Source organism: Callorhinus ursinus, unplaced genomic scaffold (genome assembly GCF_003265705.2).
Source record: "Callorhinus ursinus isolate GAN/ISIS: 27379988/994484 unplaced genomic scaffold, GSC_fseal_2.0 scaffold34, whole genome shotgun sequence".
Taxonomy (NCBI): domain Eukaryota; kingdom Metazoa; phylum Chordata; class Mammalia; order Carnivora; family Otariidae; genus Callorhinus; species Callorhinus ursinus.
In genome coordinates this window covers 12,722,580-12,734,808 of record NW_027397096.1, presented here as the reverse complement: position 1 = coordinate 12,734,808, position 12,229 = coordinate 12,722,580, and the positions used below count along the sequence as shown (strand labels likewise).

General features: G+C 38.6%; 1 protein-coding gene and 1 pseudogene across 5 annotated transcripts in view; one reads left to right on the top strand and one right to left on the bottom strand.

Moving 5' to 3' along the window:
• The window catches only part of VMP1 (vacuole membrane protein 1), a 139,429-nt gene that overhangs the window by 65,336 nt on the left and 61,864 nt on the right, over positions 1–12,229 (top strand). For all 5 annotated transcript variants that reach the window (XM_073879545.1, XM_073879544.1, XM_025851556.2 and 2 more), the window contains exon 7: positions 1,969–2,100. In XM_073879545.1, coding sequence (XP_073735646.1) covers positions 1,969–2,100 — 132 coding nt within the window. The remainder of the gene's footprint in view (positions 1–1,968; positions 2,101–12,229) is intronic.
• LOC112808432 (proteasome subunit alpha type-6 pseudogene) lies at positions 5,009–5,986 on the bottom strand (annotated as a pseudogene).

The window sequence follows — 12,229 nt, the reverse complement described above, 5'->3', positions numbered from 1 at the left end:
AACATATCACATTTCGTCTGTAAATATATCAGTCTTAGGACTTAAAAAACATTATCACACCTAAGAAAAATTAGGAATAGTCTCTTCAAATCAGTTACCCCATTAATGTTCAGATTTTTCTGATTGTGTTTATTTCCTTGTTTTTTGTTTCAAATTTATTTGTGGTTAAACTGAGTTGTTTGTCAAATATAGTTTCCCATAGTCTGGATTTTACTAATTGTTTCCCAGTTGGCATAGTTCAAATATGTTTCTCTGTTCCCTGTGCTTCTTGTGAGTTGATAGTTAGATTGAGAGGCTTGAAAAAAAACTTTTTTTGACAAGAATACACTTCATAGTCTTGTGTATTTCTATCACAAGGAATTATAATGTCTGATTGTCTTTCTTTTTGTGATATCAGCACCATTGTTAAACAAGTTCATTATTTTATTAGGGGTTATAAACTGGGGGTATTCCAGGGGCGCCTGGGTGGCTCAGTTGGTTAAGCGACTGCCTTCGGCTCAGGTCATGACCCTGGAGTCCCGGGATCAAGTCCCACATCGGACTCCCTGCTCGGCGGGGAGTCTGCTTCTCCCTCTGACCCTCTTCCCTCTTGTGCTCTCTGTCTCTCATTCTCTCCCTCTCAAATAAATAAATAAAATCTTTAAAAAAAAAAAAACTGGGGGTATTCCAGTTACATCATTTTTTTCTTTAGTTATTGATTAGAATATTTTTATAAAGAGAAACCTCCTTTTCACCAATTTGGTTACCCTGAGATATCTTTCATATAGATAAGACAGGGTAAGTAATGGATCCTTTCCCTTTTTTTACCTGTTTTTTAAATAATAAATTGGTTCTCTGATATCCTCCAAAGTTGACTAATGTTAACTTTTTTTTGTTTAGCAAAATATGATTTGTGTTTTATTCATATATCCTTCGATGTGTAGTCTCTCTTCCCTCTCATCTCTCTGTTCTTTAAGTATAGCCTGATTCTTTTGGCACTTAAGTATATTCTTTTTCAGAACTCTTGTTTCACATGTGAATAATGCAGTTTCATTTGGAGATTGTTGATTCCACACATCGGAATATAACACTGTGAACACAAAATGTTTGAATTTAATAATGTTCCTTGGGGATTCTTTTCAAGGCATTTGCTGACAAAGTCATAGTACAGAGTGAATAGAAAGACCTAAAATTGCTTCTGAGAATTACCAAAGCTTTTTCATTCACTATGACTCAAGGCGAAGGATGGTTCAAAGTTGAGAATTTTCCTAGAGACTGTGTACCTTTTACATTATTATCTCGTATTTAAGCCTTTTAAATCCAAACCAAGTTCCTGATTCTCTTACCTTTGTTTTCATCCTTTTGTCCTAAGCTGATTGAAAAAAAATTCTCTTCAAAAACAAGAATCCACAAAGTGACTGAAACATGAGTCACTCAATGTCCTGAGGAAATAAACATTTTTCCTGTGGTGAAAATTTATCCATCCTAATGTTGAGTTTTCAAGGGGCTTCCTGACCACGATTTGTTAAAAGTTTTAACTCTGCACAAAATCATGTTGTATTGAGATTAAAGCAACACCCTAAATACCAGAAGATTCCTAGAAAAAAAATTTTTTTAGTATTTTATCTAACAGTTCTACTGGTGAATACTTATTACCAAATCATTTGAAAATTTGAAAAGCGGGGGGAAGCTGGCAAAATAACAGTGTAAGTAGAGATGCTAGAGAACTTAAAACATGAGTTTCATATCTGTAATGCACCAGGTACTGTATAAGAGTTCAGTGTATATTATCTTGCCTCACATTGCATAGGTCAGTATTTTAGGACCAGGATTCACACTTGTGTTCTCTTGATTATGCAATATATGCTTTCCTCCCTAACACATGCATCTTAACATGCTTTTGGTGATATAGAAAAATACAGATTTGATCTGTTTAGTGTCACTGTGTTGGGAACAGAATCTCATGTGAGTCTTTGGTTTTGCACATAGGGTATCGGTACAGCAATTGGAGAGCTGCCTCCATATTTCATGGCCAGGGCAGCTCGCCTCTCAGGTGCTGAACCAGATGATGACGAGTATCAGGAATTCGAAGAAATGCTGGAACACGCAGAGACTGCACAAGTAAGAACAGTAGGGAAGAAAAACAAAACAGAATACTTGAATTATCCTTAAAGAAGTTGTGGCTAAGGTGAAATTGTTAATAGTTACTTTGAAGAAGAAAACTGCCGGTGTAAAAATAAAAATACATGGTTTGGGATAGAATATTCAGAAAAACTGAAATATAAAAGTGATTATAATCTTGATTTTAGAATAGAGAGATAGAGAAAGTCCACAAGACAGCTCAGACTAAGCTGAAACACCTGACCAGAAACCAGGGTAACATTTCTTTGTCCATTATGTGTTTTTAAGTATTATCAAGCAGACCACTAACTAAATAAGGGGGACAAGTAGGTGGGTCAGGCTATGAGTCCAAAACAGTCAAACTTCTGAATAAGTTTTTGAGAATAACATCAAAATAGTTTACCATGTTTAGAGGAAATTATTGGGGAACTCCTAATTAAGAAAGGACAATTACAAGGGTGCCTGGTCAGCTCAGTTGGTAGAGCATACAGCTCTTGATCTCAAGGTCATGAGTTTGAGCCCCACATTGAGGGTAGAGATTACTGAAAAAAAAAAAAAAAAGTTTTTTGGGACACCTGGCTGGCTCAGTCAGTAGAGCATGTGATTCTTTTTTTTTTTTTAATTTTTTATTGTTATGTTAATCACCATATATTACATCATTAGTTTTTGATGCAGTGTTCCATGATTCATTGTTTGTTCATAACACCCAGTGCACCATGCAAAACGTGCCCTCCTCAATACCCATCACCAGGCTAACCCATCCCCCCACCCCCCTACCCTCTAGAACCCTCAGTTTGTTTTTCAGAGTCCATCATCTCTCATGGTTCGTCTCCCCCTCTGACATACTCCCCTTTTCTTCCTCTCCTGTTATCTTCTTCTTTTCCTTTTTTCTTAAAATATGTTGCGTTATTTGTTTCAGAAGTACAGATCTGTGATTCAACAGTCTTGCACAATTCACAGCGCTCACCGTAGCACATACCCTCCCCAATGTCTATCACCCAGCCATCCCATCCCTCCCACCCCCAACCACTCCAGTAACACTCAGTTTGTTTCCTGAGATTAAGAATTCCTCATATCAGTGAGGTCATGTGATACATGTCTTTCTCTGATTGACTTATTTCACTCAGCATAACACCCTCCAGTTCTATCCACGTCGTTGCAAATGGCAAGATCTCATTCCTTTTGATGGCTGCATAATATTCCATTGTGTATATATACCACATCTTCTTTATCCATTCATCTGTCGATGGGCATCTTGGCTCTTTCCACAGTTTGGCTATTGTGGACATTGCTGCTATAAACATTGGGGTACATGTACCCCTTCGGGTCCCTACATTTGTATCTTTGTGGTAAATACCCAGTAGTGCAATTGCTGGATCGAACGGTAGCTCTAATTTCAACTGTTTGAGGAACCTCCATACTGTTTTCCAGAGGGGTTGCACCAGCTTGCATTCCCACCAACAGTGTAGGAGGGTTCCCCTTTCTCCACATCCCCGCCAACATCTGTCGTTCCCTGACTTGTTAATTTTAGCCATTCTGACGGGTGTGAGGTGGTATCTCATTGAGGTTTTGATTTGGATTTCCCTGATGCCGAGCGATGTTGAGCACTTTTTCATGTGCCTGTTGGCCATTTGGATGTCTTCTTTGGAGAAATGTCTGTTCATGTCTTCTGCCCATTTCTTGATTGGATTATTTGTTCTTTGGGTGTTGAGTTTGATAAGTTCTTTATAGATTTTGGATACTAGCCCTTTATCTGATATGTCGTTTGCAAATATTTTCTCCCATTCTGTCGGTTGTCTTTTGGTTTTGTGGACTGTTTCTTTTGCTGTGCAAAAGCTTTTTATCTTGATGAAATCCCAATAGTTCATTTTTGCCCTGGCTTCCCGTGCCTTTGGCGATGTTTCTAGGAAGAAGTTGCTGCGGCTAAGGTCGAAAAGGTTGCTACCTGTGTTCTCCTTTAGGATTTGGATGGACTCCTGTCTCACGTTTAGGTCTTTCAACCATTTGGAGTCTATTCTTGTGTGTGGTGTAAGGAAATGGTCCAGTTTCATTCTTCTGCATGTGGCTGTCCAATTTTCCCAACATCATTTGTTGAAGAGACTGTCTTTTTGCCATTGGACATTCTTTCCTGCTTTGTCAAAAATAAGTTGACCATAGAGTTGAGGGTCCATTTCTGGGCTCTCGATTCTGTTCCATTGATCTATGCGTCTGTTTTTGTGAGAGCATGTGATTCTTGATCATCAGTTTGAGCCCCACATTGGGCGTAGAGATTACTTTAGGGGGGAATAAATATGTATCTATATATGTATATATACACACATACTTTTTTTTTTTAAAGAAAGAAAGGACAATTACAATAAACTTATCCTTTAACAGTGGGGGGGGAGGGGTAAAGGCTGAAGCCTTTATACCTGAGTATAAACTATATATCAACCTATATCTTAATGTTATAAAATAGATCTTTTATTCTTTGCAGGAAAATTCCTAAGAATATTAACTGATTGAGTCTCCATCTTGGGAATGACAGTAGCAATCAACATAGACAAAAATAAAATTTAAAAGAGATTTTTGAAAGATTATATATAAAATACATCTCCCAGGGCACCTGGGTGGCTCATTTGTTAAGCGTCTGCCTTAGGCTCATGTCATGATCCCAGGGTCCTGGGATCGAGCCCCACATTGGGCTCCCTGCTCCGTGGGAAGCCTGGTTCTCCCTCTCCCACTCCCCCTGCTTGTGTTCCCTCGCTCACTGTGTCTCTCTCTGTCAAATAAATAAAAATCTTTTAAAAAAAAATAAATACATCTCCCTTCCCAGATTTGCTCATTAACCTATGAAATGAAATTGTTTGAAAAATTGTCTTATTGTTTTGTGTTTGTAAGTGCATGTGCCCACATAAGCACACACACATTTTTTTTTCCAAAAGCACTGTTTTTATTTATACAGAGTCCTAACCACTTCAGCGGCAGGGCAGGAGTGGGAGAGGTTCCTTTTTCAATCCAGGGGCCTCCATAATGTTGGTCTGTTGCTACCAAACACACAGGCAAGTGGCGTCATGGATTTGGTAAACTAACTACAATGTTTAGTCTCTCTCTGCTAGAGCAACAAGGTGAACATCAATCTCTGCTTCTGAAAGAATCCTGAATTTAGGATTTTCAACTGTAACTACTCCAACTTCTATTTCTGAAGGTTTAAAATCAATTGACAGAACAGTAGATAAGCATGTAATTGCAGTTTCCACTGTCTGTTCAAATGTCCAATCAAATTTTTCTTCACTTTTTTTTCAAGGAAGCTGGTTGACTCTGTTTAACTCCTACTGCAGTGGCTTTAAACCCACAGTAATAACCTGCAGGATCACACTTGTACACCTGAGGGCCTTGTTCTTCATCGATACCAATTAAAATCATAGAACAACCAAGAGGCCTCATTTCAGCATTCTGTATGTAGACCTGAGAAATATCAGCAATTCTTTTGCACAGCATGTCCACAGGAATCTCATAGCCATACTTGTATTTCCAATTAGCTGCCTCATAGTGTGCCCTCTGTACCTGGGATCTGCTGTCAGCTGTCATTTCCTGTCATCACACAGCCAATGTTTTCAGTTATCTTGAGTAAGTGAGTCACTGTGCTGGAATCCAATAGTTTGTCAGGTACTTTCTTCTGTGTGACAATTACTGCACAGTCTTTCCCTCTGACAGCTACCGATGTAAGGCCACCCTGGTTAATAGCCTTAAAAGCATATTCTACTTGGTAGAGCCGGCCCTCGAGTGAAAAAATGGTAATGTGGTGGTCAAAACCAGCGCTGGAACCACGGGACATGTTGGCGCACCCACTACTTCAAGCACTGTCTCTGAGCCCGTAGCTCCCACACCAGGCGTACAAATCCCCCCGGAAGTTGAAACCACTCCACACACACACATTTTTATGAAGAATGAGTTCATAGTTTTCTTCTCAGTGGAATCTGAGACTCAAAAAACCATTACCCTCAATGGAAGAAAATACATACATATATATATATATATATATATATATATATATATATATATATGTATATGTATATGTGTATATATATATTTATTTATTTATTTAAAATTTTTATTTATTAGAGGGTGAGAGAGCACAAGCACGGGGAGTAGTGGACAGAGAGGGAGAAGCAGGCTCCCCACTGAGCAGGGAGCCCGACGCGGGGGTCAATCCTAGGACCCTTAGATCATGACCTAAGCCAAAGGCAGACATTTAACCAGCTGAGCCACCCAGGCGCCCCAGAAAACATATTTTAATGACAGATGGGCTTTTTAAAAAAGCATTATTAGGTGGAAATCCACTAAGGATAGTTAATGGTTTTTAATTGAAAACAAAACTTTCAAATATGAATATAGAATAGCCAAATAACCAAATATAAAACAAATGAATCAAAGAACTATGAGCATCTGCTCTGTGTGGAAAGAGACAACTTGGCCTTGGTATTTGCTTTGCCTTATCTATCAACCAGATACTGTGTCTCTTCTCCTCACATCATAATGCTTATATTAATGCTAATAATTTTTACTAATATAAACAACTTTTTCATTACTTTTAATGCGTTTTAAAACCCAGTATCTAATTTGTTTTGTTTTTTAAAGCCTTCACAAAGTTTTTTTAAAGATTTTATTTATTTATTTGACAGAGAGAGAGTGCACAAACAGGGGGAGCAGCAGAGGGAGAGGGAGAAGCAGGCTTCCCGCAGAGCAGGGAGCCCAATGCGGGCCAGATCCCAGTACCCTGGGATCATGACCTGAGCCGAAAGCAGACGCCTAATGACTGAGCCACCCAGGCACCCCCCAGTATCTAATTTGACCGTTGTGTTAACTAAAGTAGTATGGAAAGGTACTATTCTAATTTTATAGAAAACTTCAGATCTAGAAGTTGCCGCCTCCCTAATGTTACACACTTAGAAGTAGAGCTAGAACCAGATCTCAGAATGCCAGCATTATTGGTATATTCCAACTACTGAAACCATGTCCATCCATAGACTAAATGGCTGAGGATCTTCAGTAGCAAAAACCGATAACATCTGGAATTGTAATGTATGTCATTTAACATCTCAAAAACTTTTTTCATCTATATAAAATCAGCAAGCTAAAGTAGAACAAGTCTAGGATGCTTGTAGTTTTAAATTTTTATGCTGTATTTGGATGCCAAACAGGTATAAGTATTGTTCTCTGTTAAGTCAACTAATATATTGTCGTTGTTTTCCTTTTTTTTTTTTTTTAACTTTTTGTTTCGGAAGTCATAGTTTTTTTCAATCCCTTCTCCCATCTTTTTTTTTTTTTAACTTTTTTTTAACATTTTTTTATTTATTTGACAGAGAGAAAGACAGCCAGAGAGGGAACACAAGCAGGGGGAGTGGTCAGAGGGAGAAGCAGGCTTCTCGCCGAGCAGGGAGCCCGATGCCGGGCTCGATCCCAGAACCCTGGGATCATGACCTGAGCCAAAGGCAGACAATTAATGACTGAGCCACCCAGGCACCCCTCCCTTCTTTCCCTTCTACCAGCTCTGTAAAACACCTTTCTATATCACTTTCCACTTGGTAACGCCTATAAACTATTATCAATTCTATTTTCTTTCTTGGGAGTCCTCACTCAGGAGCTCCCACCCTCCCCCCTGCACTGCAATCTGGACTGTATTCTCTTGGATTTCCCCTGCACAATTGCTTCTTTTTCCATTTGGATCTCTTCTTTCTTTTGTTTTTGTTTGTTTTTATTTTTTTCGGTAATCTCTATCCCCAACATGGGACTCAAGCTCAATGACCCTAAGATCAAGAGTTGCATACTCTATTGACTGAGCCAGCCAGGCACCCCTTGTTTTCTTCTTTCTCGATTTACTCCTTCATTTTGGTTGAATACATTCTACCGTAGCTTCCTGAGAAAGAATGAGTAGATTTGGAAATTCTGAAAATGCTGTGTCCTTCATTCACACTTAATTAACTGAATGTAGTATACTAAATTGAACATCATTTTTTAACTTAGAATTTGGAAGTCATTGCTCAGTCGTCTTTAGACCTCTGGTATTGATATTGATGGGGCTAATGCTATCCTGACTCTTCTTCATAGGTAGTCTTTTTTGGTTGTCTTATTTTCTTTTCTAGATACTGTTAGATTCATTATCTGAGGTATGGGTCTTTAAAATTTTATTCCTCTTAATTTTTTTTATCATTTTGTTCCTAATATTTATCACATCCTACTTTGTATGCAATTTCCTCAACTTTATCTTCTAACTCTAATATTAAAATGTTTTTCTACTGTCATATTTATTTTCAAAAAGTGATTTGCATTATATTTCCAAGAAATGGTTTCTTATCTTTTTTTTTTTTAAAGATTTTATTTATTTATCAGAGTGAGAGAGAGCACAAGCAGGGGAAACGGCAGGCAGAGGGAGAAGTAGACTCCCCTGCTGGGGAAGGAGCCCTGTATGGGACTCGATCCTAGGACCCTGGGATCATGACCTGAGCTGAAGGCAGAAGCTTAACCGACTGAGCCACCCAGGTGTCCCAGTTTCTTATCTTTTTTTTTTTTAAGATTTGTTTATTTTAGAGAGAGAGAGAGAGAGCATGCACATGAGTGTGAGCACGGAGGGAAGGGGCAGGAGAAGGAGAGAGAGAATCTCAAGCAGCCTTGCTGCTGAGCATGGAGCCTGACACAGGACTCAGTCTCACAACCCTGGGATCATGACCTGAGCCAAAATCAAGAGTCAGACACTAAACCAACTGAGCCACCCAGGTTTCTTATGTTTTTGAAGATATTTCACTTCTTCAGGTTTTCTGTTACTCCAGGCATGATTTTTTCCATTGTTCTGCTTCCTCTTGGAAGCTTTCCTCCAAGCCTGGTGATCCTTATTTTTCTGCTTCTGTGTAAGAATAAGGCACATAAAAGCTGAATGGAAGCTCTGTGTGCGGAGGCAAATTGTAGAAGTGGCAGGCTGTCTTATTTATTGGAACCTCCAAGTATCAGTTTCTGTGTCTCTTTCATTTGGAATAATTCATTTTCTCTAAGTGATGGATCCTCCAATTTCTTGCTTGGGGAATATAAACTTTGTTGCTGACATTGTAAAGCTAGGCTACAGAAGTGGGGTTAGAGATCGCCATTTACCATATAGACTTATCATTTAACTCACTTGTGCTCAGACTATGGATACCTGCATAAACATGTCCTGAGCCCAGAGCCTTTGGTTCACTTTGTCTAGAGACTACACTTGATATCTTTTATGGGACTAAGGGAAGTTGTCTGTGCTAAGTAGGGGTGGGACCTAGGAGTCTACTTATGCAGTCTCCTCGGGGAACCTGGGTGGCTCAGTCAGTTAAGTGTCTGACTCTTGATTTTGGCTCAGGTCATGATCTCAGGGTCGTGAGATCGAGCCCCGTGTCAGGCTCCACACTCAGTGAGGAGTCTGCTTCTCTCCATCTCTCTCCTTCTTCCTCTGCCCCTCCCCCTACTCGTGCTCTCTTTCTAAAATAAATAAATCTTAAAAAATAAAATACAGTCTCCTTGGTTTTGGCCTTCCCCCAGCCTCTTTTGCAGTTCAGCTGAAGATCCTTTTTGGAGTTCTGTAATGCAGATCACTTCGCTTTTCCCTTGTCTTCATTAATGCTCATTACTTTCTTTTTTTTTTTTTTTTTAAAGATTTTATGTATTTATTTGACAGAGAGAGACACAGCGAGAGAGGGAACACAAGCAGGGGGAGTGGGAGAGGGAGAACCAGGCTTCCCGCGGAGCAGGGAGCCCAATGCGGGGCTCGATCCCAGGACCGTGGGGTCATGACCTGAGCCGAAGGCAGACGCTTAACAACTGAGCCACCCAGGCGCCCCCATTAATGGTCATTTAATCAAAGACAGAGTTCGTGCTTATATTTTTTATTTTGGGAGGTTATTGTTAAGATAGGAGGTGTTCCAGTTCTCTATTTTGAGTAACAGACTACCTCAGTATTTACTGGTTTAAAACAAAAACATTTATAGTGCTCACATACATGAAATTTACTCAAAGTGGTTTGACTGTAAAATGGAGAATTTACTTTCAAGATGGTTTACTTACATGACTGACAAATTGATTCTGGCTGTTGGCTTGGAGTTCATTTGAACTGTTAGTTTGGGACCTCAAGTTACTCTTCGTGGAGATTCTTGGGCTTCCTCATATTATGGCACCTGAGTTCCAAAAACGTGTTCAGAACGAATTTAGGTGGAAGATGCAAGGTTTCTTATGATGTAACCTCAGAAATCCCAGTCACTTTGCCACATTTTGTTGGCCAAGTAAGTCACTAAAGCTAGCCCAAATTCAGAGAGGAAAATTAGGAGTAAGCAAGAATTTGCAGCCATCTCTAATCTACCACAGGGATGAAGGTCTTATTTGGTTATCTTAAAATGGAAACCTTCCTGTGATATCATTTTTAATAAAATAGAACATTGACAAACCAGAATTTCTTTATAGGAGGGGAATGGGATGGTAAATGATCTTGAATTTATATAATGTAAGAGGTTGTTGAAAAGAATTTAGACATATTTCCTTGAAAGGGGGAAATGATGAACTTATCAAATATCCAAAACTTGTCTCTCCTGTGGCAAGAGAATATAGTCATGCTGAGAAACTGAAGAGATAAACTTTGTCTTAGAATTAGTGGGTAGAGATTTTCTGAGGCCCACAAGGCTCAATATTAAAACAAAACAAAAAAACCCAGCTGCCCATCAGTTTTAACTGTGTACAAATGGAATTGCTATTTCAAAAAGAATGAATGCCTTATCTCTCTCTCTGATATCTTTCAGGGATCCATGCACAGCACTTCCTGCATTGTGTAAAATACTAACTGGATGACTCATTTCATTCTTTGCAAGTTTTTGATTCTAGGATTATAAATAATACATTTTGTAAACTTGTTACCATCTAAAAGCTCAACTTCTAAAAACTCAGATCTTCTAGAATTTGATGAAGTAAATTATGCTTCATCTTGTACATATGATTTGAGCTCTTGAAGACTTTTGGGTCTTGAAGGTACTTAATCTTTCTCTACCATTAAGGCAATAATCTTTTTTGTTCATCTCTTATGGCCCTGATTATTTTAGTTACTTTTTGACTGGATCTTCTTTAATTCAGCTTTGTTTGTTTTGAGTCGTAGAAACCAGCCTGCACACAATATTCTGATGGTTATGAGGTTTGGCTGCTTTCATTGTATAAAGCCAATAATTACAATCACTGTTTTGGGGTAAACTATTTCTTATTCCCTAATTTTATATCTGCTTATATTGAAAAATCAAGTAAGCAAAATGTGGACATTCTGTTTCATGTCCTTTAATCAGAAATTTTATATTCTTTATGAACATTTCATTTAAAATTTTTACCCAGAATTGCAGATATATGTACTATCAACCAATTATGCAGTCACACTAGAAAATAATTAAGTGAAATAATATGATAAAAGACTAGTTCATCCCTGACAACTATTGATTTTCTTTCTGAGATCAATAAAACTATATGTAAGGCCCTTAAATGGAGTACCATAGTACCACTCTGAAGTAGGGATATTTTTCCTGATTTGGACAGGAAGCACATTCAAGAACACACAGCCAGTGAATCTCAGAGCCAGCACCCAACCCAATTTACTTTTCTTTTTTTTTAAAGATTTTATTTATTTGTCAGAGAGAGAGAGAGCACAAGCAGGGGGAGCAGCAGGCAGAGGGAGAAGCAGGCTCCCCGCTGAGCAAAGGAGCCCAATGCAGGACTTGATCCCAGGACGTTGGGATCATGACCTGAACCGAAGGCAGATGCTTAACCAACTGAGATACCCAGGTGTCCCCCAACACAATTTTCTGCCATCAAGATTAGTACTCTGCTTACTGTACTACAACATAGCAACATTTTCCTCTAGTTTAATGCAGTAAAAAGTGAACCAATTTAAAATTTTTTTCTTTCCCCTATACTTGATTTGATTTTTCTTTCTTTATGGCCTTTCAATGTTTTGTTTTGTTTTTTTTTACAAGTTTTCATCAGTTTTGTGGCTTATTATAGATTTTAGCGTATGTGGGTATATTTATCCCTGTATACTTTTTCCCAGATTTAGACGAGGGGTTTTTGTGAGGGTTATAACTTATTTATTTTGCGGTTATGG